This window comes from Ooceraea biroi, chromosome 9, assembly GCF_003672135.1.
Source record: "Ooceraea biroi isolate clonal line C1 chromosome 9, Obir_v5.4, whole genome shotgun sequence".
NCBI lineage: Eukaryota > Metazoa > Arthropoda > Insecta > Hymenoptera > Formicidae > Ooceraea > Ooceraea biroi.
Genome location: NC_039514.1, coordinates 12803102 through 12823953, shown reverse-complemented (window position 1 = coordinate 12823953; position 20852 = coordinate 12803102). Strand labels below are relative to the sequence as shown.

The window sequence follows — 20852 nt, the reverse complement described above, 5'->3', positions numbered from 1 at the left end:
TTAAATCAGTACGGTGCACTAAACGCGCGGCGATGTACGATGTTATTTATCTATATATGTACGATGACTGCAACATGCATGATGAGTGCAAGAATCTGCAATATTGCCAAAGCCTTAGACACATACCGAGTGTGTGCGTTGATGTCATGCATGTCGCGCATCTTTGCACGATGAGAGTGTACACGTGTATGTACGTTCGAGTCTCGAGAGAGACTCTGGAGGAGCACCATGAAGAGTGGGAGCGAGCTTTGGCTGGGCGTCTGGTTTCCAACAAATTTGCTCGCCCGACTACACTCACGGGCCACTCAAGGAAGGATCAGTCGGAAGCTATTAGTGGTACAGTTAAGTGACAAAGGGGTCTCTTGAAAATGACTCTCGGAGGAAGGGTCTTCGTTCTGGCGCTCTTCGTCCACCTGTCGCGGGTGCCGTCGCCTGCGGACGCAATCAAAATGTAAGTCAACGATTTCGATTGCACGTTCCGATTAATTAAAATTAATAATTTCATTGAAATAAATAAAATATAAATATGAACGATTATGATCGAAAAGTTGCTACTTGTAACGTGTGCGCAAGGCAAAAATATTAAAGGCGCACTCGATATGTAATATAAATAGTATATATTTTAATACACATGCGCATAAATATACGTTATTTAATTCACACATGGATTAGACAATGTCATAGTGCACGCGGTTTTCCTACTAGCTCATTCAAATACTCGTATCGATATTTAATTTCTAACAAAATCTTACTGCACATTTAAGACATTTTGCATTTTGGTTTGTAAAAAATAGTAAGGCGGTTCTCGAAGCGACATTATACTAATGGTGCTTCTTACAAAATATATGTTTCATAAATTTTGCAAAACCGCAAGTTTACCTGCCCGCGACACTTGTCGCCGCCGCCGCCGCCGGCGCCGTCGGGTGTCATTGTTATCTAAAGGGTCTTACACACCGGGAAGTAATGCAAAACGAAACGAAAGAAAAGAAAAGACGAGGATACTAATGTCATTCAATCTTTATCCTCATTTCCCGCGAATAATGTGTCTTTTACGTAAGCCCGACCGAACGGGGCAGTAGATGCATTTGTGCATTAGATTACGAGAAAATAACGGCATAATAAGGAAAATTCGTTTAATTGCTATTTTTAGCCTTGTAAAATTTTATGGTTGCTTTCGAACTTATTAGTGCGTAACGCTCGACCTTCGGGTCCTCATAAATGCGAGCAGTCATCAGGTGTTATTTAACGAATTCAGCAATGCCATAAACCAAAGCGAAAGAGCGCTTTTTACGCGACGTAAAAATTGTTTTCCGTCCGGCAGACGAGAGTGACAGCTTCGACAAAAACCGCTTAATGAAACCGCTCGCTGCGAAACTATCGTTTTCAGTTTTCGTACGTGCGCAAGAAAGTCCGTTTTATTTCGACAGCAAACAAGCACCGAGTCGCGAATCCGCACTTGTACAAACACACCGGCATTCGATTTTAATTTTTGTTATTTTTATTAATCTCTGTCTCCTTCTCGTAACACGCGTCTCTCTTCATCATTTTCGCCCGTTTCGTAACTTTTACCTGTTCCACTATATAAATATTTTAGTTAATACATTAAATTTACTGACTGGCAACATTAACAAGACGGATCTAATAAAAGTCGAGGGAGAACAGTTTGATATATTATCATGGAACGCGAAATATAAAATATTTCATCCAATTTGACCGATTGAAATATCTTCGTTGCTATTAAGAATTTATTTCCATTTATAAAGATATCTCAGAGCGGAATCATCAAAAAAAAGATTAATAACTTTCGAAAGCAATTCCATCTAGAACAAACTCATTATTTCGTATATAAAGAATATACGTTTGCATTTTCAGAAAGAACGTTTTAAATGGTTAACTTGAACAAAGCATCACACACATAATAAATAAATTGTAAAATACACTAAAAATTTAAAATTATAGATCAGGTATTACAAAGATAATTATCATATACATCATATGAAAAATCAGATCTGTCGAAGAATATTTTCTCAAGTACTTTGACGATCTTGTTTATAACTAACTGAAATATTCGCGACAATTATTTATAATTGAGCGCAACCTCTGCAGCAATTGATACAATTTGTTACACGCTATCAGATTAGTTTTAATGCGCTTTAACGTTAATCTCGATCAGTACATACTACTCTGTGAGAACAAAGACGCGTGTAACGCCGGTGTATCTTGTATAAACAGGATACTTGGTGAGGATATATATTTGACGTTATAAATTCAGGCAGCTAACACGGCGCGAGATAAGAACTTAATACAGTCGGCGGTATTCTTTTGTAGGCGCTTTAATTTAAACGAACGAAGCGCGTGCATGCGCCGCAACGCTCTCTGCAAAAAAGCATAATCTCTATCACGCGATGATCAACGTGATCAACGCGAAAGACAAACTTGGCTCTTGACTGTCTCGCGAGATTGTCCGGCTGGCATCTCCGGAATCAGCAGCCCTCCGGAACCCCTAGATTCGTTCATAATTAATTAATTATAATCGTAGTTAGTGCGGCTTATCTGTAGTTCGCGCAGAATCTCGGTTCTCCTCAGATCACATGCACGATCACGCGGCAAGTCTCGCGACGGGCAAATTCGTATATTTAAGTACGCGCTTATCTATACTTCCGTTGTCGTCCGTAAACGCATCATCTACATAGGCACAAAGAGTTAATGAACACACATTGAAAACACTTTGAAAACATACGCGCGTGGAGACGAGGTCTGGAATATTAATTCGAGCGACTTTTCTTCCCGAGCGAGGCGTATGACGCTGTTTGTGTGACGCGTTTTGTTACACACAATTCTCGCTACATTTCTATCTGACAAAACATCTCCGTTTTCTTCGTTGACGTACGAGAAGCACGCTTCTTTACAAAGCGTACTTCTTCTTCATTTTAGTAACTAAGCTGGCTCATTTTCATTTGTTCGTTCATCAGTAACTAAGTTATAGATCTAAAGTCGATTTTTCTAAACGTCTCTTGGACGTTTACTTGCTTTGATATTATGTTTCTTTTTATTTTATCAATGCTTTCTAAAAAAAGATTTTTTTATTTAATTATTGAAGAGTAACTCTGAATTATCGTGCTTGCGCAATAAACTTTCGGCAGAAGAATGCTATATTTCTGGCGTAATTATTAAAACAATTATCTAACGGATCTTGATACAGAATTCAGATTTCGTGTTTCAAGAAAATTTCGTATCTACTACAGATTGGGGAACTGCCCGTCGTTCAGTAGTTCCATGACGCAAACGGAACTACTGCAGGAACTGGCGAACGAATGCCGTTACGACAAAATGGTCAGGCCACCCGGGGTGATCAACGCGACAGATCCGATCCGAATCTACACCAGAGCCTTTATCTACACGATAAAGTCCAACATGGCTAAAACTCTGGTACCACCATAATTTTACTTACATCTCTGCCTTAGCATGTAATGCGTTGTGTAGCTATCGTCGAGGATCGATAATGTCGAGGAAATAAACGATGCATTGCAGCAATTCGACGTGCATCTGATGCTGCAGTTCCGTTATCTAGACAAACGACTGAAATTCGCGGACATAGCTCCCTACATGACCCAGATATATGCTGGTCAATCTGCGCACGGTCTGATCTGGACACCCACCGTGTACGTCGCGAACCAACGTACCTCGGCCGTGATGGGGAACAACGTTAAAGACTTACTTATCTCCATCAGTCCTCATGGCATGGTTATTCTGAACACGAGGTATTATCGATGATGCTGTTTGATTTCAAAAAAAGTCGAAAATCGCTCCGTGGAACCTGATAAATAAAACCAAGTTTCGTGTCTAGCTTTATTTCTTCTATATACAGGGTAAGGCACCTAAAACAGGCCACCTGAATATTTCGGCTGTTATTGGTGATAGAAAAAAATGCGTCGGACCAAACTTGCATGGTTTCGAGGGACACATAATTTGTTCTAAATAGTTTTTTATTAGCTGGACGCGTAGAGGTCATATGAAGGTCAACTTCGTTTTTTTTTAAAATGGTATGATATGTTTTTTTACGTACCATCTAGTAGAGCGTTTGAAGATGCGCACATTGATCTACGGGTCAAAATCATTCAAGATCACTGAAGGCCAACTGCAAGGGAAAATAATTTACTTTATATTGCCTAGAGTTCTCTGCTATTGAAAATACCGTAAATTCAGAAATGAAAAAGTTCTAGCCGTTAGAAATTTTTTCTTTTCCGAGAAGTTCTGAGTTGATGATATCATTATTTTTTATATTGCCTAGAGTTCTCTGCTATTGAAAATACCGTAAACTCAGAAATGAAAAAGTTCTAGCCGTTAGAAATTTTTTCTTTTCCGAGAAGTTCTGAGTTGTTGATATCTATATTTTTTATATTGCCTAGAGTTCTCTGCTATTGAAAATACCGTAAACTCAGAAATGAAAAAGTTCCAGCACTTAGAAATTTTAGCCTTCAGTGACCGTGAATGATTTTGACCCGTAGATCAATGTGCGCATCTTCAAACGCTCTATTAGATGGTACGTAAAAAAACATATCATACCATTTAAAAAAACGAAGTTGACCTTCATATGACCTCTACGCGTCCACCTAATAAAAAACTATTTAGAACAAATTATGTGTCCCTCGAAACCATGCAAGTTTGGTCCGACACATTTTTTTCTATCACCAATAACAGCCGAGATATTCAGGTGGCCTGTTTTAGGTGCCTCACCCTGTATGTATCTTGCTTTCACGTAAATCTTTATTAAATAATTTTATCAAGTTAAATTCTTATCTGGATAATTAATTAACAATGATAAGGAGATCTATTTGAATTTTAGATTGGAGGCCACCCTTAACTGCGGGCTCCGACTGGAGAAGTTCCCGTTCGACGTGCAAGAGTGTCCGCTGATATTCGAAAGCTGTAAGTTGCCATTGTTATAAATGAACATATCCCTTATTGCGTAGAATGAAGAAAATAAATAATTCCTCTTTTCGCCAGGGACTCACAATCTGAACGAAATGGTGTTGGACTGGGACAATGACCCGATCGTCATCGCGAGCAACTTATATCTGACGGAGTACAAGCTCGTGGACACGTGGGTCAACCGCTCCGGGGTATCCTATACCACATCACAGCATCATTATGGACATTTTGGTAAAACTCAATCAAATCTTTGATTTGATGATATAATTGATAATGATGCTTTGATTTGATTTAATAAGGCAAAGGAGACACGCGCGAAATCTCACTAAAATTCTGATGACGGTGATTGCAGCCGGCAATTTCAGTTCGATAAACATTACGTTTAAACTAGCCCGTGAGATGGGATTCTTCATGATGGACTATTATGTGCCGTCGATATTAATCGTGGTGATCTCTTGGGTGTCGTTCTGGTTGCACGTGGACGCGAGTGCACCGCGGATAGTTTTAGGTAGGATATCTGTGCATCATATGTACGTAATGTTAAATGATTATACTTGAGACACGGGGAAGACGTATACTTTCAGGAACGAACACTATCTTGGCATTCATGACGCTCGCGTCGAAAGTAGAGAATTCGTTGCCGAAGGTGTCTTACATAAAGGCGAGCGAGATTTGGTTCTTGGGCTGCACGATATTTTTGTTCTCGGCAATGGTCGAGTTCGCCTTCGTCAACACCATTTACAGGAGGAAGTGCGTAATTTCTTTCGTCGCGACGCTTTTAATTTCATCAGCTACATACACACAAAGCTTTTATTCGTTACTCAATTTAAATATTTAAGGTATAATATTTGATTAATTAATCAATAACGTGTCGCGTTCGTGCAGAAAGAACGTACCGCTGAAAAAGGTCAACAGCAAATACATTCTTAAGTCAACCCTGACGCCGCGCTTGGCGAGGAAGCAATTCCAAAAGAATACAACCGGGCTGGAACGATCGCGATCATGGTCGTCATTAGATAACGCGAATATGAACAGCGAGCAGGACTTCACGAGCCAGAATTACCTCACCGTGCACGTAAGTCATTGATAAAATAATTCTTCCACGATACTATTCGAAAGCGTAAATTATACTCAGGAACAATTTCTCTGATGGAGTAGTTTCGTTATAAATAGGTTTTCCTCATATATAAATATCCTGTACTTTATTCAGAGTTTCCCAAGTACAATCAACATTCCATCAGTAAGAATCGAGGAGGATAAGGACCCGGACTGTTCCGTCGGCAGCATTACGACCATCAACAGCACCCCGCCACCCAAACCCTTCCCACGCAGGGCGACCCTCGCTAAGCTGCACAATTTCACGACGATGACCCCGCAGGAGATCGCTCAGTGGATCGACAAGCGCAGCAGGATAGTGTTCCCCGTGTCATTCATCATATTCAACATCCTTTATTGGTCTTTCATATGGATCTGAAATTGCAATTTGTGATCAATTCGATTTAGTGGACGCGTTCAACGAGGCTTTAGTACGGTGAAACGTGATACAGAAAAACTTATCGTCAAGGAAAATGACTGTACAAAGAATTAGAATTAGGAAAGTAGAAGACGTAACATCCATTTCCATCCATCCGTGATATATTTGCACTAACATCGGTTATCCCGAATTGATATCGTAATTTATATATACACATATACGCGCACAAGGAAGGACCAGAGCGAAGGCGCGACACAAACGTACTTCGCATGCTAGGCGACTCGGCGTTTCCTCTGTACTGCATTGCGACCGCATTTTTACTGGAAACAATGAATCACCAAAATCTCGGATGATGGACTCTTTCCGCTCTTTCCCCTCGAAATCCTCCTTCGATCTTTCTGCGTGCGTGTCGAGTGAAAAGATATGATCGATCTTGAGAAGAGATACGATCACACCGAAGTGTGCGTGCGCGCGCGAGCGCGCGGGGACTTTGCCGCGGTATGAATATGTATTCGGCAGAACAATACGAAAGGCTCCCCAAGGTCATTTCCAATCGCTTAAAGGGCCGAGAACGGCCAATTCACGTGTCCCGCGTAATTTCCTTATGGCTGAAATTCCGCTCGCCCTCCTCACCTTGCACCCTCCCCAGCAAACACAAAGTAACAGTAATATACATGTTAGTTATAATTTCCCACTCAACAATGTAATTGTTACATAACACTTATGTTATGTTGCATTTATATTAATGAGTGGGAAATTATAACTAACATGTATATTACTGTTTGTGTTTGCTGGGTCGTCATGTAATTAAGTAGAAGGTTTTAATTCCACGCGGTCCGAAATAGCAACGCGATATTTTTGTCATCGCATTTGCCTGTGCGTTAAACATGCACGTATCGTTAAATATTGTTAAGCACACTTACGATAAATTATTACTGATCGAAGACCGCATCGATGCATCACTGGTCGCTGGACAGCTCTATTATATTATTAATATGTACGTGCATTGCATCGGGCGGTGCTCATTATTATTTTCCGCCGGATCGACGCTTATCGATAATCTAGAGTACGCCGTTTTATTTGGAGGTCAGAGGTAGCAACCCTTTTTTCTGCCGCTGTATAATGCTCGTTTAATGTTCTTCGTTCCCCTAAATATCGATCGGCGATATCTGACCGGTCTACCAGCGGTGCTGACCTCGATGCTTAACTGTGTCCAGCATTGATTACTTTCGTCGGTGGAAAATGATAGTGGAACGGATAACCACGTTTCGTGCCAAGACAAGCACGAGCACGCGGCATCCCTAATTCTGGACGCAAATAGTTTTTGCCCCCTGACGAGTGCGATGTGCGGAATCACCGTTCGCGATAAAGATAGACGGAGCGGTGTACCAGTGCACGTTACGTCGAAAGATTGACGCAATATCTAAGTATGCTGTTCCTGTTAACGAAATTATTCTCCTCGATCCTAATGTCAATCATATGATCAAGTATCCCCGTAATCAAAAGGCGCAATAATGATTTGTAACTCGGATTAGTATAAGCAAACTGTAAAATTGTACTATAAATAGAATTATACCGGAAATTATTGAAGATGCATTTTTAGATATTTAGATCTTTAAGAAACAATCGGTGTTTCTTTATCGAAACACACAAATATCGTTTAGGGTGTCATCGATATAGTGATGATGCGGTTAAGCGGAACGAATCGAAACAAAATGAATTAATCAGTACCGCATTAAATACGATGCTACATGACGGATGTATATCTGATCGATTGTAATCGCGAAATTGCCGCAAGCTGGTGAATATAACTTCTCAGAATGCTTGCTCATCCTTGACATTCCCACGTTATTAATCGCAGCTTTATTAAGGAAGCGCAACTTGTTGAACGAAACTTCGTTATTGGCGAACGAAATGCCTTAACTACACTTTAACCGAGTTGAGTCGCGGTGGAAGTCGTGCATGTTGCTTCCGCGTATTTAATCGTTAAGCTCTCGGTTATTCCCAGGCGCGTGTGTAAGCACAGCATTATACATGTTTCGCACTCCCTTCATAAATAATTCCTCGAGCTTTTCCTTCGGGGTTGGACGGCAATTAGCTTTCCTCATATGCATTCCGCCGCACGATAAACTACAGAATTAGTTTTTTACCATATCGGCTTGATTTATTCGCCCATTATCGTTAATGGTATTAAGGCATCCACATAAAAATTATTGTTTTATTTCCAGAAAGACGGTTTGCAAGGGTTCTGTGTATAAAGTCGGCGTTACACAGAGTGTGTGAAAAGTCTACAAAATAAAGTTTTTACGTCCTTGCATGTATTAACACGTGTATTTCTCGGTACTTGTGCAATTTTACCTTCGAAAACAAGACTATTGTATAAAACGTTTAGAGGTCTCTTAAAAAATTCATAATTTTACATTCACTATATATTTGTCGTTACCACGTTGTCGATCGATTTTCCATTTCTCGATTTTTTCTAATCGAATTTTAATTTGTATCTCAAGGTGAACAAATAATGTTCCTTTCAGTTCAGAAAAACAATTTTTCATTTCAATATACATTGTTACAAACATCGTCGTGTGGCGATGAATTAAGAAGAGAAATAAGAGATTAATGATATCACAGCAATTTTTTATTCAAACGAGTACATTTTCTCTGACGTATTCGTTTATATTATATAATAATGTAAAACCCACAATAGCTTATGCATTAGCTGCGTCGTTGTTAGTGTAGATTCACCGGTCGAACATCGCAGTACGCGAGGGAGTATACTTCGCGCGTACCCTGCGTAGGCTCGTGGATTCCTTTACCCGTGCAGGTAGACAGGTGCGCTTCAGTCGGTCGCCTGACTGCGTCGTGATAACACATACTGGATCGCGTACAACGAAACGCACATTTAATCATTTGTTTGTAACGCATAAATATCTGTGTGCACGTGTGTTAAACCAGCGTAGCATCTTGCGTATAGAGGACGATTTACATAAAACTCTTTATATAAAATTCGCTTTTCTCTCTTCCGCATTTCTTCTTTCTATTGTGCTTCTTCGTCGTCGGAAGCGATAATAATTATATTAAAACGCTTTTTTCAATTATCCTGTTTTCTTGCCTTTATTTTTATTATTAACTCTTCAAATTACGTAAATCCTTCGCACAAAGTCGCGTCGACGAAGAGGTGCTCGGTTACGAAATGATTACTCGCAAGCGCGTTTATTTAACGAAGAGTGTCACGATGACCGTCGACGTGGAAACTCGGGTCAATCGGAACGATACCAGGGCAGCAATGAGACCCGCGTACACGTGAACTTTACGTAAACGCAACATTTAAGTCGATTTAACGGCTCGTTTAACTTGCCGACCGCACGCGCCAATTGATCTCGATTGCGTCGCGTCGCTTTACGACACGCGAAATAATTTTGCATCGCGAAAATGACACAATACAGCAGCGGCGGCAGCAGCAGCAGCAGCAGCACCGGCCAAAGCGACTTCAAAGATCGTGGGGGTCGACGTGCGTTGGAGGAGAAACTCATGGTACATAACGGTGACTCATGAAATCGATCGAATCGATGGCATCGGTGGAAAGTCTCGTACCTGCACTCCTAATTATATTATTTACATCGTTTCCTGCAATAAACGATACAAGGGGATAAGATGATTGAGCACGCGAATACCGCAATACCGCAATCTTTAACGATCTTTAACTACTCTAAGTATTTTAACTGCTTTCTAATATGTAATAAAATGCGCCTTTGTAAAGAGTAAAACAGACGTGATGAATTGCAATGCCATTTCAGATTTATATCACACCTACGAGCAATAATATTTATCAACAGTATTTGTAAAACTTAAATCAACTCGACAGTCTTTTCAACTTTGAATGTTTTCCTTTAATTTGCGGTTGCGTCGTTATAGCTTAATTTAAAATAAAGCGATGAATATTGAAGCCTTCCAATAGTCGAATGTTTTGCTTATAGTTGGCTTATCCGATAGTTCGGTAAACGACAATCATAAATCAACGACAGACAATAATGACAAAAAGAGTGAAGAATGGAGACTTTCACCGATAGTCACCGACGGCTTGCGTACCTGAGAAAGTAATATTATTATTATCGTACTTTTTTAATTACAGGTTGCTGTTCGTATTCGACCGTTAGCCCCGAATGAAAGTGGCACTAGATCCTTGCATGCAATTAATGACAAGGTAAACTCGTGCGTTTAGATACTTCACTTATTGTTAGTGAACACACAGATTTGACTAATTCGCATGAAAATAAACTCACGTGCTACGTTTGTTCAGTTAAATGTTAATTAAAACTCGCTCGGATGCGATTTTTGAAAGATACATTGATACTTTGCAATTTACAGATGGTGGTGCTGGAAGATCAGGATGGTGACAAACAGAAACGTGCGGTATCGCGACAATATCTGTATGATATAGTTTTCGGAGAGGATTCAACGCAGGCAAGAACCGTTTATCCACCTGAAAAATTAACAACTAATATATTTATCTTAATATCTCTATAAATATATTATCGACATATTATTAATCATAAGATGCGTTATTGTCTCAGGAGGCGGTTTACGAAGGCACGACGAAAAAATTAGCACAGGACGTTCTTAGCGGCTACAACGCTACCGTGTTTGCATACGGTGCAACGGGTTCAGGAAAGACGCACACGATGGTAGGAACGTCAACGAATCCTGGGATCATGGTGCGCGCGTTAAATGACATTTTCTTAGGGGCCAAAAAGTTGCGGAACGACGCGGAATTCACGGTGAGCCTCTCAAAAGAACGGTTTTTTTCGATTTATATCCGTCCCATTAAAATTTTCTTTCATCTCGATAGGTAACTATGTCGTACATGGAGATTTATAACGAGAATATTCGCGATCTTCTCAATCCCAGCTCGGGATATCTGGACTTACGCGATGACACTCGCGGTCGCAACGTTCAGGTCGCAGGACTGACGGAGATCTCCACCAACTCGACCGAGGAAGTACGCCATTCATTTATAATTTTTGCGATGCAAACGTATTCAAAAAATCGGACAATTCTAAGTGATTTGTCATGTTACACTGCAGGTGATGCAATTGTTGCACAGAGGCAACAAAGCGAGGACGATAGAGCCGACCGCCGCGAACAAAACTTCGTCGCGGAGTCACGCGCTTCTCAGCGTCACGGTCAGGCAATCCTTCAATTCCCAGGATAGCGAGCAACGTTTACGCAACAGGGTGAAGCAGGGAAGATTGTTCATGATCGATCTCGCCGGATCCGAACGGGCTAAGCAAACTAAGGTGAATATTCTCCGTGAATGTTAAACTTGAATTTTTCTCTCACTTCGCATATCGCAAAATTATTTCATTCTTCTTAATAATGTCAAGGAAGTAGCTAAACGCCTGCGAGATTCACTCAGCGTAATTTGCGAATTGTTACACTAACAGTTGCGCTAATTCAGTTTGACATTGCAGAACAAAGGCAAAAGGCTGCAGGAAGGCGCGCACATAAACAGATCTCTCTTGGCGCTGGGCAATTGCATCAATGCCCTATCCGGCGGCGCGCGTTACGTGAATTATCGCGATTCCAAACTGACTCGTTTGCTGAAGGAGGCCTTGAGTGGCAACTGTCGAACCGTCATGATCGCCCACGTGTCACCAGCGAGCATGCAACGCGATGAGAGCAAGAACACTCTGATCTACGCTGATCGTGCCAATAAAATCTCCAACAAAGTTGAGCAGAACGTGCTGGACGTGAGTTATCTGCACGTCGCACAGTACCGCGACATAATCAGCGATCTGAAAATTGAGATCTCGCGTCTACGAAACAAGATGCAGGACGATAGGCCGAAGAGATCGGAGCTGGAAAAGGAGGCGACAGATGAGACGCACGACAACGATTTCAGATCGTTGAGAGAAAAGATCGTGTCGGTGTTCAAAGAACAGATGCGTCTGAGGTATGTGGATGGAATGAACAACTATAAATTCTGCTGCTAATAGTCCGGAACATAATGTTTATCTGAATTAATGTAACAGGAGGAAGCTGATGGAACTGGACAGCCATCTTCTGGGCCTGAATATTGCTGCTGAGCAGCAGCATTCCATAATCTCTCACTGGGAATCCAGAAACAATAGGGTTTACGGGAAGACACGGGATTCCAATACGCGTCGTCCCGGTACCGATTATCAAGTGGATGAAGCAGATGACGTGGGTAAGCACAGTTGATATAATACAGATCTACAACTATCATTATCATTATTATTATCAAGTCATATCCAATCGTTTTTTACAATATTCTATTCCTGCATGAATGTTAATCCTGAATATTATACTTCCAAGTAAACGTTGAGTTCGCCAAAGTTTCCATTTCCGAGTAATTCACAATTTTAACATATAATTAGATCTCTTGGAAGATGCAGATTTAGAGGATGACATGGCCGTGCAACAAGCGTGGACAGAGTTAACAGAGATTTCGGGGGAACAGGAAAGGTATGCCGAGATGCGCGCTACCACGGAGAGGGAACTCGAGGCCTGCCGGAAACGCAGTGCTGCTCTCGAAGACGTGAGTTTTTCATATTTTTTATAATCGTCTCATGTTAATTGACAAGCTGGAAATCAAAATTAAATTTATAAAATTTATACAACGGGAACCAGGAATTACCGTCGCGCATCAATTCGGACGAGGAACGAGAATTGCTGGCGCTAATGCTGCGAGTACACGAACTCGAAGCAGACAAAATGATGCTGCAGAGCGAGAGGCTGGTGAAGCAGCATGAGCTTAGACGTCGCGAGCTCTTGTTACTCCGTTATGACCGACAGCGGCAGATCTCCGACGAGATCATCACAAGACAACGCCGAATAATGGAGGGTCAGTAACGCAAATTTAAAGAATCGCGATACGGGAAAAACGAATTTATTGGCATATCATATTTAGCGATATTAATTACTATATAAACAAAAAAACTGTTACAATTATTAAACTCTTTTCCTGTGTAATTACGTAGAGAGGAAGCACAAAAAAATTGGCAATTTTGTATCCTTGATTATTAACCGACAGATCTATCTTTCATTTGATCCCTCTTTGCATAACAACGCCTGAATTTAAACTCTCTTTTTTCCTTTTTAATTCACAAAATTTAAATGACAGATGGTCGTCTGACGCTCCCACCCGATTTACAAAATCTCTACGCCATGTATCAGCAAGAGATCCAAGCCGCGGCTTACATCGACAGCAATCTTGGCGATGTCGCCATATCTCCTACTGCGTTCAGCCGCGGAAAATTACCGCCCATATCCAGCAGGCTCAGTACTTACGACAGTTTTAACAACGACATAAGAATAACTAGCAGGTAGGTACAATTGCACATTGTTAGTCCATGTTTCTCTTTAGCATTCTGTTATCGAACGATTAATCTTTTTTAATCGCTGAAAGAGATTAAAATTATTCGGTCGCAGGCAAATTTGAAGTACACATCGCGCGGATATACCCTGCTCTTGTTATAGCAGGAAAGTTTATACAGTTTTATCTGTGTGCATAAATCGGAATGTGACACAATGAGGGCACGCGACACGAGATCAATTATAATAATTGTGAAACGATTACATTGCACGCATCTTTCGAGTGGGTACACGGTAGTGAGTTTTCACGCAAATTCTCAGAACTATACATTACGCGTCATTTCCTAGACAAGCAAAATAGCGAGCCGTCACCCACGCTTATCATCAGTCACGATCGTTATGCGCGTATCGATTTCTCTCACGCGGCACGTTTCCTCGTTTTATACGTTTATTACGGTCCAGCTACGCGAAACTATCGCGTAATTGCGTTCCTTGCATTCTCGCGCAGAGACTATACTTGCACATGCATTGAGAGAACACTATTGTTGTAAAAACAGTTCCACGGACTCCGATTGGGACTCGCCACTACCACCGATTCAAGAACCGCAGGAGGAAGCAGAGCACGTGATGGGGCCGGTGGTGCAACCGCTAATCTCGCCGGCCGCCCTATTTCCGCCGATATCGGCAGCGAATTTGCGAAACAAGTAAGAAATTCCCGCCACTTACGACGATGATGATCTGATCGTGTGCGAGATCTCGTGTGCCTTATATGTACAAGCGGAAACGCAAACGTAACGTTCGCCTCTCGTTAACTTGGAGAGCCCGATATATCAGCCGTGGCCCAGTTTTTCATATTACTAGTTAGATGTATGCTTACGAGTGTTTCTTAAACATTTCTCCCGCTTCTTTCAAACCAGCGACAAGAAACTTCGTCGAATCGCGAGCGACGACAGCATCGACTCGGCGCGATTCGTGCACAACACTAGCAATCGTTACAACGCTCTTAGAACGAAGATTGATAATTTCGGAGGAGATAGCTGAGGTAAGGATTTCCGTTATAATATCTGCAACAGAATTTATTAAATAATAACATTAGAGAAAGATTATCAAGAATGAGAAAATTTTTTTGTTAAATAAATAAATCGTATTATAATTAATCAAATGCGATTGATTTGAAATCTATTGATTTTGGTAAAATTTTTGGAAAAATGATCACAACTTGTTGACTCATTCAATACTTGCCACAGAAATTATTACAATTATTCTGCACTATCGTATAATTTCGTATATACGTAAAAACGGTAGCGCGGAAATCAGACGGTCGATATTATTCCGCATTTATAAATGGAGCAGTAATGCTTCTACACTCCAATATTGTTTTAATTATTCATGTAGGCCATTTTTCTAATGAGTGCGATATAATGAAATGATTATCCGCGCGTTTTTATCTATTTCTAGCCATCTTTTTCGAAGATGCGTATTTGGGTACATTTTTATTATTCGTATGTTTGTATGTTACACGTTAATCAACAAATTATACCATACTTTAATGTTGCAACGTAATCAATTATTTACGATAAACGCCACTGTGGGAACGTATGAGTGAATCGAATCTATTATCAAAAGTAAATAAGATCTAATATTGAATTTATTTTTTATTCCAGATCGACACTGAAGCGTTCTCGGTGCCTTTTACGAGCGGTGTTGCGCGACTTCACGGTCACTTCGAGTTGTTGCGACATTTCTTCGTTGTCCTCCTCAGGGATAGTCTCATTAAACGTCGAATGATCTTTATTTCGCAAGCATCTACGTAGGATCGCCGCATTGTTTCGTCGTGAAGGGTTTCCGCGTGTGTTTCTAGCGCGACGTCTTTCGCGAGGAGCATCCTTCGCCGAGTTACGCGGAGGACGGACGAGACGATCGCGTTGCGGATCTTCAGGATATCGCTTATCGTTCTGACGGGAATTGTGCCTCTGCGAGACGTCTTTTCGCGTTCCGTCCGACGAATTCTCATCAGCCGTTTTGCTCCGGTTTAATAGCTAGAAAACATTTCTCGTATACTCAATATTTTATTAACATGATCGTTCCAGAGATATTCCAGTGTTTATTAATAATATGTGAGAAGATATCTTGATAGTGATGTTTTTTCCTCTAAATCTAATAATTCTTTCTTTGATAATTTTTAATGGCAACGGGAGTATCTCGGAAGATCAGATAAGAACTTGTATTAGAGAGAATGAAAAAAGAAATTTATATTCTGTATAGTCTGAGCGTAATTTATATTCTGTATTTCTGAGCGTAATTTGTATTCTGTATAATATGTGAGTGCGATTTTTAAATCGGCCAGAAATAGACACGTGAAAATAATTTACCGCGAGTCTGGCTGCAGACACATCCGACATTTGTCGTTTATGCATCAGTAACAAAGCCTTTCGCTGCAATGCTATGACCTCGTCATCCTCGTCGAGATCGGCTCTTGATCTTGTCATGTGTAACGTATTATCGTTGTTCATTGGTAAGCTGAATGAAGCGTCGAGGCCGCCAGATATCGTCATCCATTCATCCCACCGCGCGTCCCACTCTTTCTTCCAGTCATCCCAGTACAACTTGGTTTTACCGAAAATCAGTGGTTCGGCGAACATCGGACAGCGTCCCCACGGCTACGCTATCGGAAAGACTCCAAAAGCTATCGCTCGGAATGATGGCGGTCCATGCGAGTAGAACAAACAGCATAAACATTTCAACGCGTTCTGTTCCACGTGAAATATTCGCGGAATATCCGTGTGTTCCACAATACACGAAGTGACTTCGATAGATCAACTTTAAATTAATTCCAAGCTAGGTTTATAAATTCGAGTAAGCTCGACAACTGCTTCCTTTGTATGAAATATGTCATACATGTGTGAGTAAAAATATAATCGTCCCCAAGTAATATATTGTGGATTTATATACATATACATGTATATATAGTAACAAGGCAAAAAAAAGAAAAGAAATATTTGACTTTATTCTGTACAATTATCGAGGTAAAAGAGAGAAAGAAAATGCGGACGGATCTTTTAACAGCTAAATATTTTTGAAAAGGCGTTACTCCCCGATGTAAAATATTATGATAGAATTTATATAATAATTATCTTGCTGATTTCTCAACTAGAAGTAGCGATGTACAGTTTTATATATAACGTTTATCGTCGCGAAAAGAAATTGCGTGTCTTTTACCGATTTGATTTGTATCGTTACGTCCGGTTTTGCGACGTCGTAACCGCGGAAGATTTCCATCTTTATGGAGAGCTCCTTTATCATACTATCCATAAACTTGGATATTGCTTCCTGGCACTGCGCAGTCATCTGCGTTGGATACGTCTTTAACAGGTATTCTAATAACCACACCACAACGTTCTAAACGAAAAGTTTAACAAAACAAAAATATATGAACGGCGAGCAGCAATTGATCTGTCATCGAAACTCTAAGGGAGAAACTTATGGCTAGTCCACTTAAATTATCTGTTAAAAAAAAGCTAGTAAATTCTGTGCAAGACGTACACGCATATCTTGTTCCTCTAATCGCATGTCCTTATGTACCATAGCTATGTAACCGACAAATCGATCTAATCGTTTGGGCTTCTTATTAAAATCCAATAGGAGGTGACCCAGACTTTCCATGATTATCGAAAACTTTGCTGTGGTACGCGCGTCGAAGTTCACCGGCAACGTAGGCTCCAACGTGAAAAATTTCACGTATTGTGGATACATCTCGCAGAAGCTAAAAGCTCATGGCATTCTTAGATAACTCTTTCGTCTTCGCTTATCAGTTCATCGGTAGAACTTTGTTTTACTCGTCAACGGTATTACACACCTTCTGAGATACGCGTTGCCGTGAAATTGAGGATTGACTTCAATACCCGACCATACATTTTTAATCAGCGCGTACTCTTCCGCGCTGAATTTGTAATACTCCAAACTACCAGGCTTTTCGTAGATGCTCTGCTTTTTACCCATTTATACGATAAGCGAAGAATATTCTTTGACAAGCAAGCATACGTTAGCGGTACACGCGTAATAAATCGCAATGATAAAAACTGAATATAGCGACGTGAAATGTGCCTAAAGTTAATCGCATAAGTAACGTCTCATGTTTTTCATAATATAACAACAGTAATCATTTATTTTTTCGCGAACAAAATCGGAAAGTAAAATGTGCGTTATAAATTAACGTAGAAGAAGAAAAGGAACAACAATATGTTCTCAATGCTTAATTAATTGCAATATGAAATACAGCTGGCATATATAATTTTGTATTTTTTTATATATGTATAAACGTTATATAAAAATTCACATAGAAAAAACAAATATTAAACCACCTTACGACATTGCGCTGGGCGTAGAAATCTTCACTTGCCAATCTAGCAATTTAAACAGATATGTCATTCTCTCCGGCCAATTGTACATCGCTCTGACGGCGTTTACTGTCCAGTGGACAATCAGTTTACCGGATGCGTCATTGGAGTGACCCGTTTTCAGTGGCTCGGTCGTAACGCATAGGTCCGACTCATATTTTAACGCGTTAACAATCATGTCCGTATCTGAACACTCAGAATTCTTCTTTCCGTATGTGTGCGCGAGGATACAAAGTAGCGATTTGGGACGCATGTTTATATATGTCTCTACACATCTCACGAAGAATATAGTATCGCGCACACTGAGACCGAGATCAAGAAGATGATTTATATCTTCGATAATGAGAATAATAGGGCTGTTACGCCTTTCTGCATCATCGCACTTCTCTTTGATCTGCACTGCAAGCCTCTCCGCAATTTCTGGATACGTCGTGCAAGTGACATTTGGAATTATCATGCCTTTTGTGGGAACGTTATTGCACGTATTGTCAATATCATTGAGCACTATCTTCATAAGATCGACGACTCTAACCTGGCCCATCTCAATTAGCTTTAGAAGATCGTAGCCAAATCGTACGCCAATATTGTGATAATGGCCGATAGTGTTGTGACAGAGAACAAGACAAACAGACTCCTTTTTTTTCAACGCATTTGATAAGACAGACTGCACCAGGAAGTTCGCATTACTACCATGTTGCTCCTCGATGACAATCTTTCTATCACTCATGTCTACCCTGTCGATTCCAAGGATTTTGCACACTTCCATCATTGAACCAGCCATGATAAATTGAAAAACTGAAAATACTGAAAACGATATTTTGTTATATTATTGTCTCACAAAAACTCTTATTATTACTGTTACTGTTATCTTTCCTAAACTAAACAAGTTACTTTATTTTGATATTGGAGTTTATATTGGGTATGGTCAAAGTCACGCTTCGAAGCGCTTCTAGACACTTTCTATCCTTTTCCTTCTGTCAAATGAGAAGAATAGAAAGTGTTTAGAAGCGCTTCGAAGTGTGACTTTGACCATACCCATTAACAAGTTTGTTTGTTGATTATTTATATTATAATTACTATATAAAAATTTTATTATTAAAAGGTGATGCTTATGTGATTAGTTTAAGATATAACAATACATTACGAACAACAGACTACTATATTTCAAATGTAAAAACTTTTGTGATCTTGTTTTGTAACCTATAAAATGCGCGATTCTTAAAGCATTCAAAATTGAAAAGATTACAGTTATTATTTAATGATGTGTTATAAATATCGTTTGCTCTATTATTATAATATTATATAATGTCATGAATTTATTACAGCAAAATTGTATTTATGCCTTTTATTTACCTTATAGTGTATCAGCTGTTGCGCACAAGTATGGTATTCATAAGTTTATTCACTCCTTCAGTAGTGTAATCTTGCGAAGAAATTTATTTAATCCGCTATTAGGATATTTAAGTAATTAAAATTAAATTTTTTATTCAATCCTATTTTGAGTTATACCACTTGAAGACAAAATTATGTTTGATTCAATATTGAGTTATACTACGCTCTCATCTTTTGATTAGAAACAGTAGAGGCTCATAGCGGACATTTTAGGAACTGAACTAACTAAAGTGTTTGAAGCATTTGTAGCATTCAAAGCATTTAACTTCGTTTTAAAGCGTTTCATTTGAATAATTCAAATTATATGTAAAAAATACATGTGTGTAAAATAATGTCACAGAATTTAATATAGATATTTATTATTTATTACCTATAAGCTTTTAAATGGCAAAGGATAGTATTGCTTACCTCATTATTGCAATATGTACATAATATTTATTTTTCTCTTTCACCCGTATGAAATTTAGTTCATTGAATTCTGTTAATATTTCGTAGCATCGTTGAGTGTTAAAATTTGTTTGATTATAACTTTGAATTGATTATGTTCAAACTATAAAATGCGAAATATAAAGGAATTATTTAACAAAAGCTACATTCCATCTACTACTCATTGATGACAAAGATGACATGATATACATAGTTCACATAATTTAAATTATTTACGCGTGAACGTAAACTATTATATAATTATTCCCGGATAAATGTACGTGTCCTACATAGCAACCTATACCTCGTTCAAACCGCAAGCCTGCAGAATGACAACCCGCCATGCAGAGGTTAGTTAACCCCATTGGTTGCCATTCCGTAGGCGCCAATCTTGAAAAATGGCGAATTGTTTTCTGGACGCCCCGATTTCGAATGGATGCATCATTTATCGCAACGGAGGTTACCATTCTCGTTCGACTGCGAGCGAACGATTAACCGAATACACAAACTCGTTGGAAACTTGTTCAGCAACGTTACAAGCGGTACTCTCCGTTACATCAACGGGATGCATCCAGAAATTCCAGTCGCGATCACTTAATCGGCGGATCGCGTCGTTATTTCAAGCTACGAGCTGGTCGACCTTGGCTAACTCGCCGCCTCGAATCTTCGCCTATTTTGGGGAATAGGAGCGTCTCGTGGTCGCGACTCGCCAATTCCCGCTAATTCCGATCAAAGTCACCGTGCAAACCGGCACCAGCCGCGTCGGCGACATAAGTGGGAGCGCCGGAGGGCGATAAAAGACCGACGGGATGACGTGTGTGAAGTTAGCCCCGCACTTTTTGAATTTCATCTTTTTCTTGATTGCGCTGAATTGTGCTACGTTTGTGCCATATTCTGCC

At 40.0% G+C, this 20852-nt stretch overlaps 2 protein-coding genes across 3 annotated transcripts; one reads left to right on the top strand and one right to left on the bottom strand.

Moving 5' to 3' along the window:
* The first annotated feature begins 345 nt into the window (after window positions 1–345).
* LOC105279557 (kinesin-like protein KIF19) lies at window positions 346–16105 on the top strand. The gene is made up of 21 exons (XM_026972110.1): window positions 346–451; window positions 3246–3429; window positions 3532–3761; window positions 4847–4929; window positions 5008–5163; window positions 5285–5440; window positions 5517–5682; window positions 5818–6007; window positions 6143–6346; window positions 10772–10867; window positions 10978–11181; window positions 11253–11402; window positions 11488–11700; window positions 11875–12356; window positions 12436–12611; window positions 12802–12962; window positions 13055–13268; window positions 13548–13749; window positions 14296–14442; window positions 14656–14780; window positions 15403–16105. The coding sequence occupies exons 1-20, from the start codon at window positions 369–371 to the stop codon at window positions 14777–14779; spliced, it is 3621 nt and encodes a 1206-aa protein (XP_026827911.1). The 5' UTR covers window positions 346–368; the 3' UTR covers window position 14780; window positions 15403–16105.
* A 620-nt stretch (window positions 16106–16725) lies between these two features.
* LOC113562501 lies at window positions 16726–19820 on the bottom strand. Of its 2 annotated transcripts, XM_026972109.1 has the most exons (3): window positions 19489–19820; window positions 17595–18939; window positions 16726–17501 (listed from the first exon to the last, which is right to left on the bottom strand). In XM_026972109.1, the coding sequence occupies exons 2-3, from the start codon at window positions 17735–17737 to the stop codon at window positions 17246–17248; spliced, it is 399 nt and encodes a 132-aa protein (XP_026827910.1). In that variant the 5' UTR covers window positions 17738–18939; window positions 19489–19820; the 3' UTR covers window positions 16726–17245. The 2 variants fall into 2 exon arrangements, with proteins under 2 accessions (XP_026827910.1, XP_026827909.1); XM_026972108.1 differs by lacking the exon at window positions 16726–17501 and having other exon boundaries at window positions 17874–18939; window positions 19489–19752.
* Between the last annotated feature and the right edge of the window lie 1032 nt (window positions 19821–20852).

Coding starts and splice junctions, on each gene's coding strand:
- LOC105279557 (XM_026972110.1), top strand. CDS start 369: ATGACTCTCGGAGGAAGGGTCTTCGTTCTGGCGCTCTTCGTCCACCTG. Junction 6,008..6,142: donor AGAATTACCTCACCGTGCAC/GTAAGTCATTGA, acceptor TACTTTATTCAG/AGTTTCCCAAGTACAATCAA. Junction 11,701..11,874: donor AACGGGCTAAGCAAACTAAG/GTGAATATTCTC, acceptor TTGACATTGCAG/AACAAAGGCAAAAGGCTGCA.
- LOC113562501 (XM_026972108.1), bottom strand. CDS start 18,916: ATGGCTGGTTCAATGATGGAAGTGTGCAAAATCCTTGGAATCGACAGG.